The sequence below is a fragment of the Saimiri boliviensis genome, chromosome 5 (assembly GCF_048565385.1).
Source record: "Saimiri boliviensis isolate mSaiBol1 chromosome 5, mSaiBol1.pri, whole genome shotgun sequence".
Taxonomy (NCBI): domain Eukaryota; kingdom Metazoa; phylum Chordata; class Mammalia; order Primates; family Cebidae; genus Saimiri; species Saimiri boliviensis.
Window position 1 is genome coordinate 117029390 of NC_133453.1, and position 26520 is coordinate 117055909.

Genomic DNA, 26520 nt, shown 5'->3' on the forward strand with positions numbered 1-26520 from the left:
ATCAGCATACAAACAGGATGTATTATATTTTGCTCTAAAATGCCAAGTTCTCCCCTGTACCCCTTCTCTTTCCCCCCATCTTCAGCTCCATTTATTTTCTCAGTCTGCCCAGCATCACTGTTCTCTGGACCTTGTACCGCCTGTCCTGGAATGGGCCCGTTCACCAGTGACACACAGCAGACCCAGGGCGTCCAAGACTGAAAGTCCTAGCTCAGGAGGAGGAGGTTTCTAGGTTCTTTGATGATGCATATTGCAATTTCATCGCTTGCTTTAACTGGCAATATTTTTTTTTCTGTTTATAAACTTACACTCACGGTAGACAACTCCTAAGCCATGGAAAAATTACAAAAAACAAAATTAAAATCAATCATATCCTATTACCAAAGAGAAACATTTTGGTGTGTTTTCTTACATTTATTTGTAATTTTCCCCTCAGCGTGTACATTTTTTAAAAACAATTCATTTATTACACACACACACACACACACACACACACACACACACACTGTGTGTGCCATGCACCATCCTCAACAATGGGATGTAGCAAGGTAGAAAAGGCCCCTGCTTCGGAGTAGAGAGAGACAGTGAGCAGTTCCAGACCTTGCTGAGCACCATCATACAAGCAGAACCCACGTGTTTGAGACTCAGGACAAAAAGTGTGGAGGGAGAGATGACTGACCACAGGTGCTCTGAGAACTGAGTTCCTCAGGCTGGAGAGTAGATTCTGGGTAGGAGGAAAGTGGTGATCTGAAAGATGAGAGGTCATCAAGGCCAGATGACCAAGGACCTCTTACACTGTGGCTGGGAGTGGGGACTTCCTTGTAATGACAGCAAGTGGTCTTGGAAGGGTTTTAAACGAGGGAAGTGACTAGATCTGAGGTCCCTCTGGCTGTTTTGGTCTAATGGATAGAAGGGAGCACAGCTGAAGGAAGAAAGACCAGTTTGGAGGCTATTGCAATCTTCTAGGCCACGAATGGTGTGGCTTGGGCATGGAAGGGCTGGGGATGGAGCAGTTGGGGGAGGGGAATAAGAGAACAGACCCAAGAAACATTGAGGGTGACTCAGGTCTTTGGTGCTGGATTGAATCTGGAGTGGAGTTGGTGAGGGAGGAGGCAACTGTTCTTGTTTCATTGTAATCTTTCTGTACATATTGTTTGACAACATTTTTCCTTAAATATATCATGAATACTTCCCCATGTTTCTAAGCATCCTCTGTAATATGGTTTATAATAGTTATGAGTCTGTAATTACATTTAATGTACTATCACTTAGTTAACCAAACCTCTACAGTTCGCCACTCCCTATTTCTCATTCTTCTCTAGAGCAGAAGCAAATCTCAGCTCATACATCTAGTCAAATATAGTGAAGTACCTTGGAAAACCTCTTAAGTCATCCATAACGTACAGTATTCACTGTTTTGTATGCGCACCATGTATACTCATGTCTATGTGTAAAGATATAATGTGCAGCCTATAATAAAGAAGATACATACGAAAAAGGACTTCAGACTACTGTTTAAATGGCCGCTTTCTTTACATGTTTCTGAACACAGGTAGCAGAATTTACGTAAGTTGAAGGCACATTTGTGTGACTCCACAGTGTTCTTCACAATACTCCTAAGAGCTCGCATGTACTTCTGTGGGTTGGCGGATTGTTTCATTAGTCTCGTTCTGCACCCCTTCTGTCCACACCCTTTGCCATGTGGCACTCCCCAGCCAAGGCTGTGCATTTGGGGCAGCCTCCGGCCCAGGACTGAGCAGGGCAGGGAAAGGCACTAGGGCCTGCTACTCCTGCCCCCCAGGACCCCTCTGAGAGGGCCATTCTTGCTCTGGATTTCCCTGTGAATTTGGCCAATTCAGGGGTGTGTCAGCATCACAGTTCTGCTCATCCCACTTTCTCCACCTTTTCCCTTTCACAGGTGCTACCCCCAGTACTTCTCTTGCATGCCTAACTCTACCTCTATTGGCTTCTGGACCAGCCACAGACTCACCATCCTACACCTCCCAAGCCTGGTGCTGATGGGAGGGCCTGAGAAGATCCAGTGCGCAGAGGGCTCAGTGGGGCCAGTGTTGGGGGATGGTGAGCTGGGAAGAGTCTTGAAGGGTGACTGCAACGAAGGCTGAGTGCCTACTGTGTGCCAGACACCACTTTAAATGCTGTCTTTTTGCTTATTATTTCAATGAATCCTCACAAGAACTCTATGAGGAAGGAACTGTTACTATTTGTTTTACAGGGAAGGAAACTGGGCCTGGAGAGGCTGGACGGCTTTCTTGAGCAGGTGCCAGAGCCATTGCACAGCAGCACCAGGACCCTAACCTGGACTGTGGAACTTCAAAACTTTTGTTCTCAGCCACACCTCTATGATCTGCTGCTGGGCAATGCCCTGTGGGGTTCCCTGCTGGGTGGGGAAGCAGCAGGAGGGCTTGTGCACAGGGTTTTTGTTTTTTTTTTTTTTTTTTGAGAGTCCCGCCATCTCTGTCCTGCCCAGCCAGTCTGCCCAGAGCTGCAGGCCACAGCCATGAATGGAGAGTAGCGGGGAGGAGACATTTCAAGTGGACAGTGCAGCCAAGCCTCCTGCCACAGAATCATGTGGAGGCCATGCCCCACATTCAGCAGCCCCAGATGGCACCTTGGTACTGATTTTACCCAATTCCTCTTCAGCCTCATCATCATCCACAAAACCAGTGTCCTGACACACAGCAGCCATGTGCATACGGCAGCCCCTGTGGATCTGAAAGAGAAATTTCTTCAGCTTGGCACAGCCTGAGAGTTATGGGAGGAGTCATCTGGCAGAGGAGCCAGCAGCAGCAACCCTCCTTTCTCTCAATCTCATTGGTGCCAGACAGACCTGGGTTTGATTCCCAGTTCTGCCCTTCTTAGGTATCTCTCCTCTGTAAACTAATTTTATCAGTTGTGCATAACAAGCCACCCCTAAATCTAGTGGTGGTAAGCCACAGCCATTTGTGATTTCCCAAGAGTTTGTGGGTCAGTTGGTCAGATAGTTCTTCTGCTGTGGGCTGGACTTGACCAGCTCAGCTAGGCTCACTAATGCAGCTGTGGTTAGCTGTGAGCCAGCTGATGAACAATGGCCTCAGCTGGAGCAACTGGGCCCCCTCCACGTGCTCAGCGCCCCTGCCCCGTAACTGTCAGTCTTGTTTTCATAACACAGCTTGGATTCCAAGGCAGAGCAAGTGAGTTCAAGGTCCCTTGAGGCCCAGGCTTGAAACTGCTTCCCAGCACTTCTGCCACTTCGTTGGCCAAAGCAAGTATCGAGGCCAGCCCAGAGTCAAGGTATGGGAAGCAGACCTTGCTTCTGGGGAAAGGAGCTGCAGTCACATTGCTAGTGCTATGTATATAAGGGGAGCAGAGTGCAGCCAGCATGCCACATTGCTTTCCCACTCTGAGGCTGAGTTTGCTCATTTATAAAATGGGAATAATATTATTTATATAATGTGATGCCCTAATGCAAAGGAAATTGGCTACAATTTAGTCAGGAATAGGCTGAGGCAGCCTGTCAGCGCAGCATGACTCAGTGGGTTTGGAGTGCAGGTGCACAACTCCAAACGTTATGGAACCGCATCATGCAAGGCATATGATGTAACCATTCATGTGTGCTCGTGCTTGGCTGGGAGCCACTGTTGCCTGTAAAAGGTATAACTACCTTGCTGAGGCTGTATATACAGCTTGTGTCCACAGCTCACCTGTGCCCAGAGAAGGAATAAAGCCATGTTGAAACTCCCTACGATTTCTGGAGTGTTCTTCCAGCTTCTTACCACTCACCCACTAATTCTCTCGGACCTCAGTTAAAACCTGACACCAAGTGTTCTGTGTTCTTGAGATGGTTGATCAGTTGTTGCCACAAGAAGGGACACAGGAGAGGCTCAGGAAAACAAAATCTTCTATGCTAACAGGTCCTGAAGCCACAGAGTCACTGCATGCCAAGAGGGGGGTCACATCTTCCCCACCCTTTAAGGTCCAGTTCAAATTGTGCTTTCTTCAAAAAACCTTTTTGATTACTCTCACTCCAGATAAATATTTCCATTCTCTTAATCTGTAAATCCCACTCATGTATGGAAGGAAAGATCAGTGAGACTCTAAGATTGATTTCAGGCTTACAATGTGGTTTGCAACATGGAGAGTGGGCTTATCCCAGCAGGCAGGGAGCTGAGAGAGAGCAAGGACCTGTGGGGCAGGCAGAGTCAGGGTAGAGCACACAGTACAGGGCCTAAGAGAGTTCACGTGTGTGCTAGAATGTTACCAGGTCACAGTCAGGGAAGGACAAAAAGGGGGAGGGAGAGCTCACCATGAGAGATATGTCTCAAGACTGAAGAGATGGTCAAGACTAAGGTTGACCTTAGGTGACCTTCACCTTTTGCATCACCACCTCCACCCCCACTTTCCCTTGGCTGTAGATCTGAGAGAATTCAATGAAATGTGTGTATTGAGTGGGCACATCAACGGGGATGGGAGATATGAACACAGTGACACTCAGCTACAGCCAGAAATGTTGAGCTTTATTGATGGCCTTTCTCCAGAGGCTGCTCAGTTTCCCCAGGAAACTCCTCAGAGATCCTCTGCTTTCCCATGTGTGGGCCCAAGGACACCTTGGGAGCAGAGCAGTGAAGGGGCTTCCTGGTCAGGTGTTGCACTCCACGCCTGCATCCTCACTGTGGCTGCAGTCGTGAGAGCCCCAGCTTTTCTTGTTGCAGGTCCACAAGGTCTTCTCTGTGCCCTGACACTGGACATTATCCAGCCAGATCTGCCCAGTGCCTTGATAGAGAGAAAGCAAGAGAGGATTAGAGTCAAAACAAAGCAGCCGAGTCTCCAGCATCCAAAGACAACTCCCCCAAGTTTTAGTAAGTCCCTGCTCTGATTTGGTTTCTCTTCCCTTCCCATGTTCTCTTTAAAGATGATCATAACCAAGACTGCTGGTCAATCCGGGTTGCTGGTTTGCAGACAGTCGGAGTGAATGTCTGTGTTTGCCCGCCCTGCATCTTCTCTCTGTTCTTCCAGTCCCAGCAACTTGGCTGTCCTTTGGAGAGCCGCCCCTGGCAAACACCCTCAGCTGTGTGGCATTCTGACTCCAGGGCTGGATGGACATTGACCAAAGCCAGGCCAGCCTTCACTGTCAGCTCTGGTGAAGACAGCTCATCTTTCTGGTGGGGTTGCCAAACTGGAAGGACACACACCTGGAGCTCTGTGCTATAGAACTTTTTGGTTGCTTGGACTAATACTTTTCTTTTAAGGCAAACCACATTGAGTCACTTGTCAACACCCCACCAGCGAGAGAAAGCCACATCAACACCCCTGGGAAGAGACCCCTGACTAGCAAATCACTTACCAGGTCCCACTTGATACACGGCCCTTCCTCTGGAGAAACCCAACATGCGGCAGAAGACAACGGCGTCATGATTGTCCCAGTCATCATCACAAATGGTCCCCCAGCTACCTCCGTAGTAAACTTCAGCCCGGCCTCGGTTACCACTGCCAACAATCCTGACGGGCAGTGAGTTGTCACCTGGGTGAAGAAACACACGTGGGAGAGGAGAGGAAGGCCCCTTGGGGCTTGGGTAAATGCAGGCTCTTTGTTTTCATTTTAAAGGTTCTATAGTTAAGGAAAAGAAATGTCCCTGCTTAGATGTCACCAGAGCCTGGAACATCCCACTTTATAGCACCAACCCAACCTGGCATGCAGCCTCCTTGCACCTGGGGCCTGCAGGCGCAAGGCTAGGGCACAGGTGCTCCTGTGGCTGGTTTGTAAATCGCATATACCATGTCTTGTCATGCGTTGTGGAGAGAAAAAAGAAAAGTTGAGAAAAGAGAAGGAAGGAAGGTAAGAATGGAGGGAGAGAGGAAGGGAGAGAGGGAGTGGAAAGGAAGGGGAGAGGGAGAGGAAGGAAAGAAGGAAAAAAAGGGAGGGAGGGAGAGAGAAATGGAAAGAAAGAATGAGAGAGAGGGAGGGAGTGGCGGGGGAGGGAGACTGCTGCTCTGTGCCTGTGTGCCCTGGGCAGGTTTATTCAAGGGACTAGACCATTCAAGGGACTTTTCCCCAAAATGAGAAATTTCTTTGAGAACCAAGGTCTCTTCCCCCCAAAACACAACACACAGAATTGACTTGAAAGCCCACATTAATGAGAATATAAATAGTGATTACCTGTTTCACCTTTGGCTCCCTTTACTCCTTGCTCCCCTGGAGATCCTGTCATGAGGAGGAAACCCACATGGTTTGAAGGAAACCCAGGCAGGACCCTTTTGCCTGCACTTGCAGGAGTGGGGAGCAGGTAGAGGGGTGGGGGTGGTCAGACTCTCCCTGGGTCTCGCCTGTGGCCTAGCATTATGGAGACAAGGACATCCTGCTGGTGTCAATGAATGAGCAGGAAGAAACGGGCCTGAGCCACAGCAAGAGGGGTTGAAGTTAGATTGCAGAGGGACACTTGGTCCGGTCAGAGACATGGTGTGGGATGCGTGCATCTCCTTTATGGAAACCGCCTGGGGGCATTGGGTTGTGGGGCATGCTTCAAACGCACGTTCATGTTCCTGCCTCAGATGCTAGAGCTGCGCCTTTCTCACTGCTGTGTGCTTCATGCTGAGGGCAATCCCCAGGGCAAGGCTTGTCAATTAAAGAAATAAACTTCTACCCTCCTGGGTTCTGTAAACCCCCAAAACTCTTAAAACAGGGCCTTTCCTACTTTAAGGTACAGAACTGGCTGTAAAGCATAATCCTAAGAACCAAGGAATCAGATGCAGAGGCCTTACCTTTTGCTCCCTTGTCTCCCTTCTGGCCAGCTGGTCCAGGGGCTCCCTTGGGGCCGGCCAGCCCCGGGCTTCCCCGCTCTCCCTTCACACCTGGAGGGCCTGGGAGGAGAGACACTAGTCAGCTCTGCCTTCCCAAGAGAGACCCAAGGGCCTTGCTGTTTAATAAATGAGTTATCCTCAGCTGCCAGGCCTCCCCCATGGCTGGGCTGCTTGAATGTTCAGTCTGTCTTTGGTCCCACTGGGGGCTGCACTGATCTCTCAACTCTTAGGTGAATGTTGTTGAGAACAGGCAGGTTGAAATAGCTGTGGTGGTATTCCACAGGTTGTTGGTTCTTCTGGAATTACATAGTTATGTGGAAGTTCCAGCTATGCTGGGAGAATTGGCTAGAATGTTCCTAAGCCTCAATGTCTCCTTCAGTGAATTAAAACAGTAATAGAGGCCAGGTGCAGTGGCTCACTCCTGTAATCCCAGTGCTTTGGGAGGCCGATGTGGGAGGATCACTTGAGCATGGGAGGCCAAGGCTGCAGTGAGCTATCATGGCACCACTACACTCCAGCCTCGGCAACACAGACACTTTGTCTCTAAAAATTAAAAAAAAAAAAAAAAAAAAAAAAAAAAGTAGTAGAATATCTAGCTTATGAGGAAGAAAAGGTGCTCAAGCAACGTGTCTGAAAAATCTTGCTTTTGCACTCACACAGGCAGGGCTGTTGAGAGGCCTAGAAATGCCCTGCAGCTGGGCCAGCTCAGTACCCAGCTGAAGCACAGGCCCTGGAGGTAGGGATAAGAATAAGAAAGCCCAGCAAGAGGCAGTGGGAGGCAGAGAGGAAAGGCTTGGGGGCCACAGCTGAGGTGGGGAAGCAGCAGCCGTGGACTGGAGTGGAAGGGGCACAGCTCCATGGCGGCTGCACAGCCTGGAGCTCTGCCTGCACCCCCAGCTCCCCTGACATTTTTACCCTTTGCCTCCTCAGCCCTTGCCCCACACCCTACACCCCTCAGGATGCTGAGTTCCTGTTGTTCCCCGGGTTTTGCAGCAGAGAGATCTGAGGCTTGAGTGACAGAGCCCTGGAGTCTTAACCTCCACTTTGGGGGAAGGTCACAGATGCACATTCAAAGTCAACAAGACCTGCCCTCTGAGTAAGCAGACCTTCTTCCCCGTCATCACTCTGAGAGATAAAAATGCAGCCAGCCCTTTACCTGGAACTCCTGATTCTCCTTTACTTCCTTGCTGTCCTTGAAGTCCTAAGATCAAAACAAAAAAAGGAGGGAGGAGATAATAAAACTTAGATATTAGACATTTTTAATCTTAGACAACTTCTACCTTTTGTCTGATTAATGCAGATGGAAAGATACATTGGTTCTCCACGATGGTTTAAAGCCTCTTCAGCAGATCATAAAAAGAGACAGTCTGCAGATGAATGAGAACAGGTGTGTTGGGGTGAAACAGCAAGGTACTGATGAAAGCCTGGGTTAGACAGACCCCAGATGCACCGCTGGCCTTCCCTGTCCACCAATAACCTGACCTGGTGTCTAAATCCAATCCCATTCCCTGCTATTGCATTTATATTGGAAGAGAATTGGGAGATGTTCAAAAAATAAAGTTATCTTCATGGCCAAAAGACTGTGGAGGGGACTCAGTGGCCACCAGGAGCTGTGGGGGTCCTTGCCCATAGTAGATGCTCTATAAGTATTTGTTGGTTTATTTCATTGTGGTCCCCAGTGGCTAAAGACTCATGGCTAAAGAGTCTAATATACAGAAAATGGAAAAATCATAACCACAATCATTGATGATTGTCCTGTTGTAGTTAATGTTAAAGGTCCCCCTTCCCTCCCTCCCTTTCTTCCTTCCTTCCATCCATTCATCCTTTTTTTTTTTTTTTTCAGTAAACTTTCATGGAAGACCCACTGTCCCCAGCACCCTGCTAGGTCACTGTGAAATAATAATAATTTGTTCATTTAGCAAGATCATGGCCTCTTTATTTTAAGTGCCAATATTCATTCTATTTCAGAGAAATGGGACTCCTCAAGGCTGTTGCACAAACTTGGGGAAATGCAAGCTCATTACTGACTATCAAGTAACAGTTACTAGAGGGTAATGAGGGGAACAAAAACAGTGAGTCATAAATATCTGTGCCCTCGGCCAAGCAGGGAGCTCAGTCAATGTCTTTGCAGTTGCCTAGGGGAAGTTTCTGCCTGCGCTGCCCTGCCTCTCACTTCAGTCCCTGGATTTCCCAAACACCTGCAGTGTGCTGGTCAGTGGAGGGCGAGGCAAGGGGCTGGCAGGCTTCTTCAGGGCCCCTTCTTGGAATAATCAGCAAGATAAACTGTGACTTCCGGAACATTTCAGATCCCGCCCAAGGCTTGGCGCTGCCTGGGGAGGAGGGTTGGAGAGCCAAGGAGCTGAGAGCTGCCACTGCAGACCAGGGCAACAGGACAAGTGGGAAGCACTAGAAGATTCTGAAAGGGCAGCTACTTCTGTTCCTCGTTTTAGGGAAGGGGACAGAACTGAAGCTGGGATAGGTTCTTGAAAGAGACGGAGGTGCCTTAGAGGTCAGCCCCTGGCAGAGAGGCCCCAGCTGACCCAGGGCCATTTGTGCACACACTTGTCTCTCTGAATAGAATGCCTCACCTGTTTGGTTCACCTGGAGAACTCGTAAACTCTGCAAAGATGTCAGATGTCATCACCTGTGAAGCCTTCCCTGCCTCGCCCAAGGCATGATATCCTTTTCCCAAGGCAGTAAAGCAAAGTGATTCCACAGTCTGACAGCCTGGGCTTGAGTCCACTTCTGTCTTGTACTGACTTTGTGACCTTGAGCCAGGTGTCCCTGCTCTGAGCCTCCGTCTCTTTCTCTGAGGCTCCTTGTTGCCTCCTAAAGCACTAGCGAGGCTGAAATGAAATCATGTGCTTCAAGTGCTGAGCCCCATGCCTGGCCAGTGCTGAATAAATGATGTCACTGGACGCTGTGCCCCTTCCAGGTGGGAGCACCTGAGGCACTGGAGTTGAGCCCACACACGAGCACCAGGATTGCTGCACAGCAAGCACCCAGCAAATGTCTGCTATTGACCTGAAAGGCTTAGCTGAGCTTGCCCAGCAGAAGCGACATACGTTTCCCTTCAGCTTACCTGCATTTGAACAGCATATGTTAAGATTGGTGGGGAGAAAGATCACATTCTATATGTCTATTATGGTGATGAAGTAGGGAACAGTCCATACCCAGGGAAGTCACAGTATTTCGGGGTCCCTGAACCTTGCTTCTAGGGACACGCTCTTAAGGTAGAGAGCTTAGAACATGGCACCCTCTGGGACGCAGACAGAAGGGGCCGAGTCTGGATGTGGGCCGTTTCCTACTTAGTCACCATCGTAGATATATAGAATGTGATTTTTCTCTCTACCTGTCTTGACATAATGCTGTTCAGATACAGGAAATCAGAAGGGACCTCAAGATACTGTGACCCCCTGTTTATCATGGCCACCCAAAGAGATGCGCTTCTCCAACCGCCCTCTAAAGCACTGCACAGCAAACACCCTCTAAAGACAGGAATCATAGGAAAGCCCCTGTTCACCAGGTCCGTGGCCCCACGCCTGACCCTCCCTCTTCATTTCCCATACTCTCCCTTCCTAGCTCCTCACTTCCAGGGGACTCAGCATTTTCTGCTGCTTGTATTGTGCCAGGCACTGTGCCAGGGACTTTATGTACATTACATTGTTTGATCTTTCAGCCACCCTCTAAGGCAGTGTGATCTCCCTCCTTTATAGGGGAGGAAATACACACTCAGAGATGCTAGATGAGTTATCCAAGGTCACATAGGAGTGAATGGGGAAGTCAGGGATGTCATCCAGGCCCAACCTCCCACAGTTCCCGGAAAGCACCTTTGTTCCACCAGTACCAGGCTCACGCCTCTCTGGAGTTTCACTTGGTCCATCCATTTAGTTCCCAAGACATCTCCAGCCTCCCTGGGGCCATTTCTTCCCCCCGAAAGAGGAGTAGTCAAACTAGATCATACATCAGAATTACCTGGGTGGGTCTTGTTAGCTAACAACTTGTTAGGTCCCACTCAGAGTCATTGGTTCAGAGATCTGGGGTGGGAATCCAAGAATCCACGTAACTAACAAGTTCCCAGGAGATGCTGATGCCGCAAGTCCGGGGACCACATTTTGAGTAGCACAGCCCTAAACAACTCTCACTTATTCTTGAAGGACCAGTTCACGCCCCACCTCCTTTGAGCAGCCTTCCTTGTCTCTGTGGGAATTCATAGCCCCCTTTCATGTTTGAACCCACAGTTCACATGGCAGAGGCTGGACCTTGATGAAATGCTTTCTAATATGTGTTTAATGGACATTGGAAATTAGAATTGAGGGTTGTGTGATTTCTCTCCAAACCTCACTGGACTCTGAGAGGATGTTGGCTGAGTGGCTGTTCATAGACTAATCAATGGAGGAACTAGTCATTACTTCACTATAAATCAGGGCAGCATCCTGCTAAGATGAGCTCCTGCATGGTAGAGGGAGAAATGACTGAAAAACAGGTTCTAGAGCTGCGTGTTGTAAAACTACACTGGATAGCAAATGAATGTTGGATTTTTCTTCTTAACCATAAGCAAACTGGCTTTCCCTGAGTATCACAAGCTTATCAAGCTGACAGGGCTCCAAATATTTACTTGCAAAGTGTTTTTACAGAAATAATTTTCCCCCAAGAAAAGTATGTTAATTTAGAAAACACATGCCTTCCAGTCATTTAGTGTTGAGCTGGTGTTCTGACTAAAGTCTTCCATTGTTCCTGTTCCCAGGAAAGCTGCTTGTTTCAAACCCAGAGTGCTGTGAAACTGTCAGGGACCTGGTGTTCTTCTACATTGCTTGCACATCACAGAAAAGGAAACTGAGGTTCAACAAAATCAAGTAACTGAGCCTGTGGTCACCCAGCTGGTCAGTGGTAAGTTCAAGTTGAGGCTCAGATCTCTGATTCTGAGTTAAATGTAGAAATTTCCAACACATTAAGAAATTTTTCTTCCTTTCGTTTTTCCTTTCCTTTCCTTTCTTCCCTCCTTCCCTTCTTTCTTTTCTTTCCTTTTTTCTCTTTCTTTCTCTCTTTCTGTTTCTTTCCCTCCCTCCTTCCCTCCCTCCTTCCCTCCCTCCCTTCCTCCTTTCTCTCTCTCTCTCCTCTCTCTCTCTATATTTCTCTCGACCGGGTCTCACTCTGTTGCTCAGGCTGGAGTGCAGTAATGCAATCATAGTTCATTGCAGCCTCAAGTTCTTGGGCTCAGGTTATTCTCCTCCTCCTCCTCCTCCAGCCTCCTGAGTAGCTGAGACTACAGGTACATGCCACTATGTTCAGATAATTTTTAAATGTTTTCTAGGGAGGGGGCCATTGCTGTCTTGCCCTGGCTGGGGAAACTTTCTTTTTCTTTCTTCTTCTTCTTTTTTTTTTTTTTTTTTTTTGAGATGGAGTCTCACTCTGTTCCCAGTCTGGAGTGCAGTGGCTTGATCTTGGCTCACTGCAACCACCATCTCCTGGGTTCAGGCGATTCTCCTGCCTCAGCCTCCCAAGTAGCTGGGATTACAGGTATGCACCACCACACCCAGCTAATTTTTGTATTTTTAATATAGAAGGGATTTCACCCTGTTGGCCAGGGTGGCCTTGATCTCTTGACCTTGTGATTTGCCCTCCTTGGCCTCTCAAAGTGCTGGGATTACAGGCGTGCACCACTGCACCCAGCTGGGAAACTTTCCTAAATGCCACACCAACTTGGAGGCTAGATGCAACCTGGCAAATTTAGGATTGAGCTAATAACTGACAAATCGACCTTGTGGTAAGAAGTGAGGTGGAGGATAAGGGATTCAAAACTGGGCTATGTGTAGACTTCTGCAGAGCTCTCTAAGAAACTTAGAGAAAAATAGGGAAGAGTTTATAAGTGACAATTTAGTGATTTGACTTAGTAGAATTTAATAAATTATTGGACTACCTCAGTACTTAGATATGAGGAATGGAATTAACTGAGAAATTATATTCATGCTATAGGGCTTAATTGCTATTATGGATGATTCTTTTGGCTTATCTTTAAAGTAAAACATCTTCAAATACAGATGAGAAAATGAATTTTGAGTTATTTGCACTTCAGTTTTGCCCCAAGAGGAAAATAAAAGGGCATGAAAAATTCACATTGTTATAGTTTAGACATAAAGGTCATTGAGATAAAGAATTTTCAACCAGATTGGTGTTTTGGAGTTTAAATGTTTTAGCTGCTTCTAACGTCATTTCATGAGGTGGAAATGGTAAAAAGAGAAATGTCATGATTACAAGCTGAAGTCCTTCCTTATTTATAAACAAATAGTATTTTAAAATAGCTAACAGACATAGAGCTAAAATTGGGTTATTCTTCTGCAATCTTTGAAACTGAAAACGTTAGAAAACCTAAGTGACAGAGACTGTATAGGGTCTGTTTCTAGTAGGTAAGAAAAGTGACCCAGAGAGAAGGTTCTGCAGGGTTTGATGCCTTGCTTCATAAAATGTGGAGGTTATCTTCCCAGCAGAATGGAAGGCATTTTCTCTTTGTCTTCTTCAATATGAGCTGGCTCCTCTCCCTCAAGAGATGCAAACAGGAGGAAGAATTTCACCTGAATGGGGTAGTGTGTGGTCAGGTAGAAAGGTTTGGTGACCAAGCCAGGAATTACTCATTTATGGAGGACTGGGAGGTGTGGCTGGGGTGGGGATTGGGTGAAAGTAACTGATTTCTCTCAAGTCTTACATTCTATGTTCTTCTGTAAAACCAAATATGGAAAAGTACAACTCTGGAATCAAACTTTGGGATTCACTTCTGAATTCAGTTCATGCTCCTTGTGATACCATGAGCAAAGGGTTTACTCTCACTGAGCCTTTCCTTCCTTGGTCTTAAAGTAGGAATAGTAAATTCAGTGTGATCATAGGAGTTAAGACCCAAGCACAATGCCTGGCCCAGAGGCACTGATAATAACAAATGGACCACTCATCTTTTTTAAATAATTAATGTGCAGTAATGAAACCTAGCTGTCACCTAGGTCAGGCCAACGCACTATAATTTTTCTGTTTTCCTCTAAAGTGGCTAGATATTCTCTTGAGAGATTAATGATTTTATTTACAAAATAGGAAATACGTCTGTTTGGAACTGGCTTGATATATCAAAATTGGCCAAGTACCATAGTGGCTTTAATGTGGGGATTACTGACATCCTGACATTGACAAGTATATGCTGTCTTCCATGATGGGGAGATTGGGCTCCCATTCTCCACCTGCCCTCCCTTTTCCCACTTCAGAAGTTGTCAAATCTAATCTCTCCAGAAGCTTATTAGCCTATGATTCCAGGATGATCTACAGACCTGGCTAGAATAGCCAGATTACGGCTCTATTGGAATTCCCCTCTGAGATGTCCATTTGGGCTGTCAGCTACTTAGTCAAGGCAAACATTTGGACTTGGGCGGGCAACCTATGCAGTTTTAGATAAATGGTAATTATCACAAGCCCCAAATTGAAATGTAACTCTTCCTGTTTACTTGGTCAGCCAGAATTAAGGGATAACCCATAGAATTTGCTGGCTGGTATTCACCACTAGGTCTAATTATTGGAGAACTCCATAAAGGTGCTCAACAGATACACAAGGTCTCAACGATGATAAAATTAAAATGATCCCCAAGCTACGGGCCAAAAATCTTTTGCTAAAACGCATGTGGGGTCCTGGGTAAATAACTAAGAGCCATGATGGGGCATGAGAGCTTCACATTTCCTCCTAAGAGTGGAACAAGCTGTACCTTCTGCTCTGATGTGTTCTGAAATGGGTTGAAGAGAGGAGGTGTCACTCATCCTCATGCCCCGATGGTGGGGCCGGGGAGAAAGCCCTCATGATAGACTGTACTAATAGGACTCCAAGTTTTGGCTTGTCCAGGCCTAGATTTGAACCTGGCTACATCTCTTACTGGATGTTTGACTGTAAAGTTGCACTATGGAGAGTGCTTGTCCCACTGGGTGTCAAGAAGATGCTCATCAGCAGGAGCTGCTCTTGTTCTGCAAATTCTCTCAGGATGCAAAGGGCAGGGCAGGGTTCCCTACCCTCAGACTGTGGAAGGCACAGACTTGGGGCTTGGGGAGTGAGCACAATGCTCACTGTGGGTAAAATCATGTTTTACCTCCAACGTTCTTGGTTAGTCAAGAACCATTAGTCTGGCGGTGGGGGTTGGGGCAGAGGGTGACTACCGTTTACAGCTGAGAGGTGAAAGTAATCATCTCCACGAAGTCACACAGAAGGCTCAGGGAAAGAAAGCATCAGGTCTCATGTGGACTCTGAGACTGGGGACCAGAGAAGATGGAATTATAAGATCAAAACGGACAGTCAACAAATCAAGGATGCCTGACAATGGAGCCCTTCCCATGGTGAGACCTTGCTGATGGCCTTTAGGTGGCATCCACATGGGATCAGGTAGCAGGGATTCTCCCATACCAACACGCTATCCATGAAAACCACAATTGCTGTGAGGCTGGACAGATTAAAAGGATAAAGAGGTTGTAGAAGCTGCCTTCGCCATGGCTAGCAACAACCTTCAAAAAAAAAAAAAAACCTAAAAGCTCAGACCCAGAATCCAGAGTTTGCCAGGAGGTGGTGATAAATGAATCAATCAATCGATTAGAGCTGTGGAGTACCAGGTACCAGTGTGGGTCTCTAGCACAGCACGGGGGTGAGGGCATCCAGGTTGTCTGACACAAGCACGACCTTCTCAGGCAGAGGAGGGGGCTGGAAGCAGACTGTCTACAGATGCCCTTGGCATACATGCAGCTTTATATCACAACCCTGCCTTCCCCATAGCCCCTCCTGCCTGCTCCTAGCTTTCCAATGTATGCAACAGTTCTCCATACAAATAGCCAATCAGAGTGTGCCCTCACCATCTGGCAACAGTGTCTCTGTTCACTGCACTACCCTGCATGTCTGAGGGCAGGAAGGCAGGAACTGGTCTTATGCACTGTGACAGTGGTCTGGACTTTCTAGACCAAGTGATCACACTGCAGGTACCTGAATTTACTCAGCCACTAGACCAAACTGGCTTATAAAGTAGACTATGTTGGCATAAGGGTTACGACCTAGACTAAACAGACATGATGGCACATAACCTAGACTTACTGGGTTTATGGTATAAACTAGTCTTTGTGAGTTTGGTTAGTGTGGGTCAGTGCTCCCAGCCTGCCCTGCCTAGGAAAATGCACAAGAAGTTTTCTAGATCCTCCAGCTTGAATCCAGACTCCTGGACCCCCTCCTGGGTGTCCCAGTGAAGGGCCAGCAGGAGAGAGCAGAAGCATACAGCTGGGAGGCAGACCAGGGCGAAGGTATGGACAAAATGCTTTGCTCTCCTCCCTGATGATAGAGGTTTTCTCATGGCATTCAAGGCCTTTCATGAACCTGGGCAGAGAAATAACAGCCCTAGGCCCTTGGGCTCAGGGGGTCCTGGTAGGGACAACTGCCCTCTGTAACCAGGAACATCAGAGGCCAAGGCATGAAGACCCTCTGTGTCCTCCATGGGCCTACAAGGAGCCAGTTTTTCTCCCCATCCATCCTGCCGCCCAGCAAGCCCACCCACTCACTTACCCGCACCCTCCGTTACCTGTGTCCCCTTTGCTTCCTTTCAGGCCTGCAGCTCCTGGACTCCCGGGGCTCCCTGGAAGTCCTGGACAACAGACACCAGAGATGGCATAAGGGCTGGACTAGATGGGTCTTCACACATCACTCCCATGCCCGCCACAGGACCCAGGACCTCACCTGTTAGTCCAGGGGAGCCAATGCTGCCCGGCTCACCCTTGGTACCTGGGCGTCCCACTGCACCAGGAGGGCCTGGAACGCCCTGCACTCCAGGTTGTCCTAAAAGGTAAGTAGTGACTGCCAGGCTGTGGTGGTTGGCAGAGGGTCTGGCTGCCCAACCCCCAAGTGCTTGTCCTCAGCAGTGAGATGCGTACCTCTTAACACCATACAGGCCCCTTGGCAGCTTTAACACCTCTCTTTAGAAGACATGAGCTAGCCCTCTTAGTAGGAGGAAAATTATTCTCAGCAACTTACTAATCTTTTCCATCTGCAGGGTCTGGGACTTGTGGACTTACTAAGAGCTCTGGGTGTGACTGTCCAAGGCCATCCCCTGGGTGGCAAAGTGGGGTGAAGTCTAGAGAGAAACATCAGTGAGGCCTGTCCTCCCACCCCTGGCTGCCCTGTTCCTCTTAGCTGGGGCCAGGTTTTTAAGAAACCCCACGTGCTCTGGGTGAATACTACAATGAAGCAAAAGATGGTGGAGTCGGGTCCCCAACTTCACTCTGCCAAGGTCAGCGGTAGCTGAGATGAGGCCCAGATTCCTGTAGTTCTTACCTTGATCTCCTTTAGCTCCAGGAAAACCAGCCAAACCTAAGATGAAAAAGAACTTTTAGGAATTTGTTTTCCCTTTGACTCAGCCTGCCAGAAAAAAATGGAAATACCTAGAGGTCATTGGATGTGACCACGTGCCCTCTTACCTGGTGGGCCTGGCTTCCCAGAGTCACCTTTACTCCCCTGGGCTCCAGGAGGCCCCATGACTCCTGCATCTCCTTTCATGCCCCTGTCCCCTTTGCCTCCTGAAAAAACAAAAAGTCTCGGTCAGGTGTGAAAGGAGATCCAATCAGGCCACCCTCTCCCTGTCTGACACTTTCCTCCATTCCACTGAAATTCCAAACCCTAAACACCTTGTGCTCCTACTTGGTGCCCACGAGTGGCAGACATGACCGCTGCCCTCAAGGACCTCACCGCTTTGCCCCCAGAGACATGACAGAAACTCATGAAAAGTTGGTGAGGTGACCTGGTATGGCTGACAGTCATCAGAAGGCCCTGGTACGCTTGGGAGGGACAGTAGCCCAGGTTCAGCCGACACTGTCTGGCTCCTTTTAGTGTCTGCATTTTGGCAATTGTTTGAATTCACTTCCAAATGGAAACCTGAGTATTCCAAAAAGCAGATTCCAAAGGCTGAGAATAGCAACTTTGAGGCATCAATAGGGAGAAAAACATTGCAACAGCTCATATTCTTGCCAGCGCTGCAGACATGGGCTCTCCTGGTACCCAAGATTTCAAATTTTCCACTTATCATCAGAATTCAGGGCTCATACTAGCCTGTCCCCTTCTGAGTCCTCTGTCTCTCCCTCCTCTCTTGCTGGTGCCTGGTGCATATCAATTGACAGAGACTCCTCACTGGGGTAGGGCTCTGTGACTTCTTTGGTTGTGGGATGGACTGCCTGCACCTTGCCAGCCACACAATGTAGGGTACCAATAGGCTGCCAAAGTTCACCATCAGCTGAGTGTCTGTGCTCAACTCCATTCCCCTGGGGGTGGGGAGAGTGGGGAGAAGGTCTAAAGAGGAATAAATATCTCACCACAATGCAACCTTTCAGGCTTTCAAAAAGGCTTATTGGCAGGCAATTTTGTTAAAAGGCATATGTTGCTTTATCTATGATTTTGATCATTCTGAACCTGGGGAGGACTCAGGCACGACACCAGCCTTCTCCAGTGACTTAGAAAAGGGGACAGAGAGATCTGAAGAGGATAGGAAGAAGGGAGAGTCCTGGGTCTTGGCATTGCGTGATGTGAATTCATGAGGCATGAGGCTTATGACTCAGACCCCTTGAGATGGCTGAATACTTGAAGAGTGGTTGGTCCTTGAGGAAGACAGAGCAATCTTAAGGAACTTGGTTATGGCTGAGTTGTCCTATAACAACTAGAGGTGCAAAAAAGCAGAGGAGGCTGTTCTTGGCTGTTCCAAGGGTCCACTCTGGAGAAGGGGCCAACAGCCCCTGCTAGAAGGCACTGAGAACTGTTTTCCTGGAGGAATCTTTCGGTGCCTTCTTTGCTGCAGGCCAGGACCATCAAGTGACAGCGTTGCTGAGCCATAGAAGGTTTCTTCAGAATGATCTGGACCTACATCTGCATTGCTATAACTTCCACTCCCTGCAAAGGGGATGGCTTTGGGAAGAGGGCAGTGTCACATCAGTCAGAGGACCACACTCTGACTCTGGCCAAGGAAGCACAGCTGACTTCAGAACTTTCCAACTGTAGCTAAGTAACAGAGTGAGGAAAATAGGCTTGTCCCCTGGGACTTCACGTTGGTGGCTTATCTATTTACTAGCGGGAAGAGACTAGGTAAAATCTCAGCAGTACTGGGGTCAGGTCTTCCTCGGTTTGCACAGCCCAGCCATCAGCAGTGGATTGAGCAAGCCATGGGTAAGAGAGATCTCATGATCTTGGGAGAGGAAATCTGGGAAGAGGAGGGGTGGGCCGGAGCCCTGATTTCTGAAGAACTGAAACTGCTGCCTTTTCCCTCGCTGATCACAGCGTTTCCAGGCCTGAGTCTGGATATGGATTCCATGCTCGCCTTTGGGACAGTATAGGTGGGAAGCAGCATGACTCAGACTCAGTGGGCCAAGACCTGGCTGTGGCCCCTTTTCTGGGGCTGGTGGGACCACCTTGAGAAAGTCTGGGTCTCCCTTTGCCATCTATGGAGAGAACTGTGTTGTTTCAGCTTTGGAAGTCTCCTCAGAGGTCGGCCACCCAACCACCTGCCTGGTGCCAGTATCCCCCATCAGCCCAGGTAGGAGAATTCTGCAACTTCTCATCCCCTTGCAGCAGTCAGCTTTCCGCTGAGACCCACGCCCACCCATTTCATCGTGGGTCAGCCCCAAATTCGGAATCATTCTTCCTCCCTTGCCTTAGCACAATTGGTTCTCCTGAAATCTTAGTCCATTGGTCCTTATTCTTCTACTGGGCACCACTCGGGGAAAGACCATTTTCCTTCCCACAAATGCCCTTTAAATATTTGAGGATGGATGATACATCCCTACTAATGGCTGTCTTCTTGAGAGCAAGCCTTCCCAGTTTTTGGTAAGGAATTCGCATGTGCCAGGTACAGTGGTACACATCTTACAAGCCTTATATTCCTGCAGTAATTCATCCTCATGAAAGATTGGTATTATTATTAGCCCCCTTTCCTAGGTGAGTACATTGAGGCTAAGGGAGGTTAAATCATTTGCCCAAGGTCACACAGTCAGTGAGCCATATCAGAGCCAGGTCTGTCTGATCTTGAAACTGCAGTCCTTCCCTTTCTACCTTACAGGATAACTACTGCTACTACTCCTACTATTACTAGTTATCACGTACTTGGTGACTGTCATGTGGCAGACAGCTTGAAAACATGGTCTCTCTCCCTTATTAAGGTCTTGTAAGAGATGTCTACTTTAATTATCATTTTCATTTAATTACCATTCTTTTCTAAAATGAGAAAGTTAAAGCTCAGAAGGGTGAAGTATTGTGCTAGTCACACAGGGAACAGGTCCAGAGCAAGGACGGGAACCAAGCCCACCTGGCTCCAGAATCCTCATTCTCTGCCATTCACGGCAGAGCCTCTCCGATGGCTGCAGGAGGCTGAGAGGCAGAGAGCATGGCATGCCCAGTCAGGTCCAGAGCCCCTAGGCCAGTGTTTCTCTGAGTATGGTGCCTAGACCTTTGAGGTTAGAACCATCCAGGGCATTTGAAACAGACCCTCAAGCCCTCCCTGCATTTTCAGCAAGCACCCAAATAGCTCTTATACATGGCCCATGGCTTGAGGAACAGTGTTCTGGAGACAGCACCCACAATCAACGGGGGATTCTGGCTGCCTGGGGTCTGCCTCCTGGAATCAACCCCCTTGGACTTGACAACAGTCAGTCTGCCCTACTTTCCCAAGGCTCAGTGTAGGCCCCCTCTTCATCCCTTCAGCTTCCTCTCTGAGCTCCTAGCTCTGCCTGTGCCCCAGCTTGCCATAATTATGCCTGGAATGACATTGTTCTCCCTCTCACATTGCATCTCTTTGCTCACCTGGAAAGAAGAGACTATGTGTGGTGCACCAGAGATTCCCATAGACAGAGCACAGCCCTGCCCTCAATGGGCACTGAATAGACCCAGTGGCTCAGAGGTCAGACCCCAGTTCCCTCAGTCCTCCTGGCGAGCACTGACACCCTCAGTACGGCCCTCACCTGGGAGGCCCAGGTCTCCTTTGTCTCCCTTAGCTCCAGTTTCCCCTTTCGGGCCAGTGAGACCCCCATCGCCTTTGCTGCCCTTCTCTCCTTGGGGTCCTGGGGCACCTGCAAGAGAATGGCTGGTGAGGTGGGCTTTCACCAGCTTTTTGGGGACAGGCTACGAGAGGCAAAGTGGCAGGAAGCATCTGGGGGAGAAGGGAATGGGACTCCCAGAGGAAATCTGGGGATGTGCTAGCTCATTTCTTGAGTGGTCTTGATGAGGTGACAGGACTCAAGCGAAGAGGACTGTGGGGAGGGCAGCAACCATCTGGGACTGGGGTGGGGCTGTGGAGAGAGGATTCGGGGGGGGCAACTGCCTGGGTGCCTCAGGCAATGCATCATGGGTTCCTAGCAGAGCAAGCACAAGTTACCAGTGGCTCCTTGCTTCCCTGGAGCACCCTGGGGTCCTTGGAGGCCTGTGAAGAAGGAAAAAAGAGCTCAGTTGCTGTGACCTGAGAATGTCTAGAATGTCTTCAATGAGCTGACATTTCAGACCCCCTCAGTTGGGTAAGGTGTCCAGGAGGAGATCTTAGTCTCTCTCTCTCTCTCTCTCTTTCTCTTGTGTGCGTGCGCGCGTGCACACATACACACACATACACACACACACACACACACAGGATTGCACAAACACAAACAGCAGAGTCCCTGGCAGTTCCAGTCAGTGTTTGCTTTTGCTATGGTTTGAGAGTGTCCCTCAAAAGTTCATGTGTTGGAAGCTTGGTCCTTAATGCAGCAGGTCCCAGTAAGGAGGTGTTTGGGTCACAGAGGCAGATCGTTTATAAAGAGATTAATCCCATCTGGCAAGAGGCAGTGAGTTCTTGCTCTTGTGGGACTAGATTAGTTACCAAGAGAGCTAGTTCCTTGTGTCCACCGTGTTTTGACTCAGCACAAGGCCCACACCAGAAGTTGTCAGAGGGAGCAGCCCAGTCTCGAACTTCCCAGCTTGCAGAATCATGAACTAAGTAAACCTCTCTTCTGTGTAAATTACCCAGTCTCAGGTATTTTGTAATAGTGACACAAAACAGGCTAAGACAACTCTCTTCCCAAAGGCCCAGAACAGCACCTAGGAATATATCTTGCACGGCAGTGCGGGAAAGGCTGTAGAGTCAGGCAAGTGTGTTTGAATTGTAGCTCTGTCACTCCACAGGATGGATGACTTTGGAAAAGCCACTTAAATATTCTGCACCTCAATTTTCTCATGTATAAAATGGGGCTGGTAATGACTACCTGGTCCTCAGCAGATGCATAATTAGTGCTCTAAGACAAAAATGGAACTGAGAAGTGGTGATTCCCACCCACATGGCCCAGGGATCCAAGGCCACCATGTGGAGTACAGACTGGAGGTGCTGGGTGTTCCCGGGGCGGGGGGGCGGGGGTGGAGGGAGGGCAGGGAGAGATCTGTTGGGGAGAGGAAGAGTAAAAGTATGAGGGGAAACTGAGGAATCCAGGAGGCAAAGTGTAAAAGGATGAGAAGGAGAGGAGCGAGAGGAGGGGGTGTATACAGAGAGGCTCTAAGTGAGTTGCTGAATTACACAAGCTTTTCCCGAGGATGCCAGTGGGGCCCAAGCAGAAGGCACAGATGGGCTCTGGGCTCCACACTCTTATGGAACCACTGTAGTCTGCTTTGTGGATCTGTTTCATGTTTGTGGGTTCCAGAGGATTTGGGTGGAAGAAGGGGTTGCCTGCTTCTAGTGCTACTGATTGCACAGTCCTGCTCTGAGCCCTCTGTCAGGGCTGTGTGGTATGCCTGCCTGTCAGAGCCCCAAAGAGAAGGGGAGGCTCTGCTCTATTCCTTCTTGAAGGAAATGACTGAGCTCTTCGGGCTTCAAACTTGTCCCTTCAAGCCAGCCAGTGACTCCACTCTGGTGAGTTCTAGCACCCAGCCCAAGTCCCTCTCTCTTGGAGGAAAGAGGAGGGAGGAAGACCCACTAACCTCTGAGTGAGCCTGCTCTGCTCAAGCCCCCACGGGCTGGGTGTGAGTGTGTGTGTGCACGGGGGTGTGAACGTATTCGAATGTGTGAAGGCATGAATGAAATGCAAATATGTGCATAGATGTGTGCTCAGACATGGGTGTGCATGAGTATGGGTGTGTATGTGAGTGTTTGTGTGTGTATGAGTGTGATTATGTTTGTGTGTGAGTGTGAGTATGTGCACAGATGTGCCCTCAGACATGAGTGTGAGTGTGTGGCGTGAATGTTTGTGTGCACCGCTGACTGCACCATAAACTTTCCCTCCTTCTTACGGCCCGCCTATCCTCCCCGCTTAAACCCTCCTCAGAAAACCCCCTGCTGGACACAGATCAATAGGCTCTTTGGGATCCCTTCTATTAAATTCCTTCCCAAAATCAGTTTTGGGAGGATTCTCCCTCCTAACAAGTTTCTTGTAACTGGTGGTGTTTTCTTTCTGCCTCAGTGGCCTGGAGGCTTAGAGACCGGGTCTGTTTACTCCCCACTCCCTCATAAATCCTCTCATCTGCGTTTTGTCTAGTAAACGTCTTAATGTCTTTGCATCTTCATGTCCCAGCAGCCGCAACCCCTCAGGGGATTTGCAAGTCGGAGGGATTAAAGGAAGGGTGGATGGGAGCAGAGTGAAATGGAAGACCAATATTTGGGTTTGTCCCTGGGGAGGAACAGCTCTGGGTCCCTCCCTCTCTGACTGGGCCCTGTGAGCCCATTTATATTAATATAACCATGAGGTTACCACGTGGGAACCATCATGGAAAACACAAAAGGCATTAATAAGACGGCTGGGCAGAATTAGGCAACAGTCTAAAAGAAATGGAAACAAATACTTTTAGTATTAGCAATGATCACAGGCTCTGGGTCATTGTCTCTAATACCCCCAGCAGCCCTCTGCAGCCCTCTCATCCTGAATCACAGAAAAAGAGACTGAGGCTCAGTTTCTTTGGGAACATCAGGGAATGTTCCCAAGGGCACAGAGCTAGTCCGAAAAGGAGGCGCAAATGCGTTGACACCAGAATCGCTGCTGGACCAAGGAGCCCGACTTTCCCCGGCGGCCCTGGCAGACTCATATTCTCACACAGAAGAGTGAGTAGGAGTCATACCCGCCAGCCCCACCCAGGCCAAAGGCCATCTAGCTGGACCTGCCCCTGAGGGCTGCTGCCCAGCTCTACCCTCGCCACCAGAAAGGGTGCTTCCCAGCCTCTCAGCCCCTCTGGGGTCTCCCACCATGCAGGCCCCCATTCCCACACAGACTCCTCAGGGGTCCAGATTCTGCAAGGAGGCTGTGTCTGCAGCCTGCAGCAGTCACTCTGAGAAGACTGCTGTATATTCCTGGGCACACACCCAGCACCTACTCACCGGCCTCTCCCTTGACTCCTGGTGGCCCTTGGGGTCCCGGGGGGCCTGAAAGGGAAAGAGAATTCAGAGTGAAGCCAATGAAGGAGGAGGAAAACAATTAAGGGTCAGGAGCCAAAGCCCAGTACCTGTTGCTCCATTGTGTCCTGTAGCCCCCTTGGCTCCCTTCTCAGAAGGTGGCCCCGGCAAGCCGGGGGCACCAGGCATGCCCATGTGCCCCTTGAGACCTTGAAGACCTGAGGAAGAGAAACAGAGACACCAGTGAATCAGCTAACAGGGTGGGGCGACAATGCCATGCAATCACTCACATGGTGATTCATTCAACAAACGTTCACTGAGCATGGGGATGAGCCAGCTGTGTGGAAGGAAGGAAAGAAGACGGAGCTCCTCCTCCAGGAAGCCCATAGCCTTCAAAGCAAGAGAGAGACACTGAGTCAGACAGACCTGGGTGCAGTGTTAGCACTGCCCCTGTAGCTGGGTGACCTTGTGCAAGTTACATCATCATTTTGAGCCTCAGCTCCCTCATCAGTAAGATGGGCTTAGTGCACTAGTTACACAGGGATGTCTTGAGGTTACCACGTGGGAACCATCATGGAAAACACACAAGGCAAGCTCTGGATAAATGGAGCCTATACTTTCTACGACTCACATGATTCTCTACCATTTCCAAGGGCCACTTTGGAGACAGAGTTTCACTGGAATCTCACAACCAGAGCGGTGATACAGGGCTCCTCATCCCCATCATCGAGGAAGGCAGTGATGTTCTGAGATGCCCAGGCCTTGCCTGAGGTCTCACATTTAGAGTGTGGCCAGATTCCAGGTCTCCCAAGGGCAAAGCCTGTACCCTTGCCAAGACACTGTGGTGATGAAGCCTGTGATGTGCTTTCTATTTCAAAGTAGAATTCCAGTCCAACGTGTGGGATCCACATGTCCCTTCATTTTACATATACAAGACTGGAAGGATGAAGTTCCAGCTGGGGACTAGAACCTCTCACTTCGGCACGGGGCCCCTTTCAGATGAATCTCTGGAAAGAGAATTGTTTCAGGGTTTGACATCAGCTTCCACTGAAGTGGTGTGACCTGGATAGGGACCTTCACTCGGCCTAGCCCTGGTTTCCCGTGCGGCATATGAGAATAGCACCTCCACCCCACAGGGTCTTCGGGAGGACTACCGAGGCCATGGCACACGGAAGAAACCCAGTGAAAGGGGCTCTTACTATACTGTTGGCCAAAGGGAGGGACAAGAACCTCAGAGACCCCGTGATGCTGGAGATAAGCCCCCTCCCCTGCAGGGCTGTCCCTCCTCCTGGGCGATCAAAGCTGGAGGTTTCTGCACCTGGCACTTCTGGGGGAAAGTGCCCCATTACTCCCAGGCTAGAAGGGGCTTTTCAGGGTAAGACCCTAGGATCCTGTGCCCATCCTGTGCCAGAATCGCTGCCACCCCTTCTCAGGCAGAGCAGTGCAAGCTGTTCTGGGTCCACTGTCTTGGCCTGGTCCACTGGGGCGGGGATAGGGATAGGGTTCAGGCTCAGGACCCTAATTCGGCTTCTCCAAACCTGCCTGCAACATCTTAAGCAAGTCGATGTGCTTCTGAGCCTCTGTTTCCTCATCTGTGAAATGAGATTAATAGCAACAGCTGCTTGGGGTTAGTGTGAGGAGTCGACATAGCATAAAGCAGAGTGCCTTGTGCTTAACCAGGGGTGCCCTCAGGGCCTGCCTCATCCTCGCCCCTCCGCAGCCTCATCTTCTTGCATCACTCCCTTGTTCTTGTGCTTCAGAGAACCTTCTTTCTCTGTGGTCTTTGACTCACCAAGCTCCCTCCTGACCCAAGGGCTTTTGCACACCTGGCTTTCTCTGCCTTGCCGGCAGGCAGCTCAAACCAGTTCTCTGCCTTCTTACCCAGGGAACCGCCCCATCCTTTCAGAGCAGTGGCCAGGGCTGTGACTACATCAGGCTCCAAACCGGTTGCCTCCTAAACAGCAAGGCCATGAGGGCATGGCCTCGTCTGTCTTCTTCATGTCTGGATCCCCAGAGGTTTCTCATCCTTATGGAACATTCAATAAATGTTTCTTGGGAGAAACGAAAGAAGTCCAGGGTGGATAGGGGAGGGAAACAGAGAGGCAGGTGGGTTTTGCAATCGCCTTCCCTGAAGCTTGGTTGAGGGGCGGTTCCCCTGACTGTGTTCCAAGCAGCCTGCATGGGAGGGCGGTTCCACAGGCGGGCTGCCTCCGAGGAGACCACGACTTCTGGATTCCAGACCCCGCTCTCCTCCCCTGCCCACCTATGTGTCTCCGGGGGCTTTTCAGCAAAGGAGTCTCTGGGGAGCCCTGATCAGGCAAAGCAAGCCATGGGGAAGGGGAGAGAACACAGCCTCCCT

The 26520-nt window shown here is 49.3% G+C and overlaps 1 protein-coding gene across 1 annotated transcript in view; it reads right to left on the minus strand.

The window, feature by feature from the left end:
* Window positions 1-4493: 4493 nt before the first annotated feature.
* The window catches only part of MARCO (macrophage receptor with collagenous structure), a 36667-nt gene continuing 14640 nt past the window's right edge, over window positions 4494-26520 (minus strand). The window contains exons 5-17 of the mRNA XM_003931543.3: window positions 24272-24379; window positions 24147-24191; window positions 21198-21242; window positions 20785-20892; window positions 17266-17364; window positions 17123-17158; window positions 16529-16627; window positions 16374-16436; window positions 7952-7996; window positions 6757-6855; window positions 6155-6199; window positions 5342-5518; window positions 4494-4770 (exon numbers count right to left, since the gene is read on the minus strand). Coding sequence (XP_003931592.3) covers window positions 4637-4770; window positions 5342-5518; window positions 6155-6199; window positions 6757-6855; window positions 7952-7996; window positions 16374-16436; window positions 16529-16627; window positions 17123-17158; window positions 17266-17364; window positions 20785-20892; window positions 21198-21242; window positions 24147-24191; window positions 24272-24379 — 1103 coding nt within the window. The 3' untranslated portion in view covers window positions 4494-4636. The remainder of the gene's footprint in view (window positions 4771-5341; window positions 5519-6154; window positions 6200-6756; window positions 6856-7951; window positions 7997-16373; window positions 16437-16528; window positions 16628-17122; window positions 17159-17265; window positions 17365-20784; window positions 20893-21197; window positions 21243-24146; window positions 24192-24271; window positions 24380-26520) is intronic.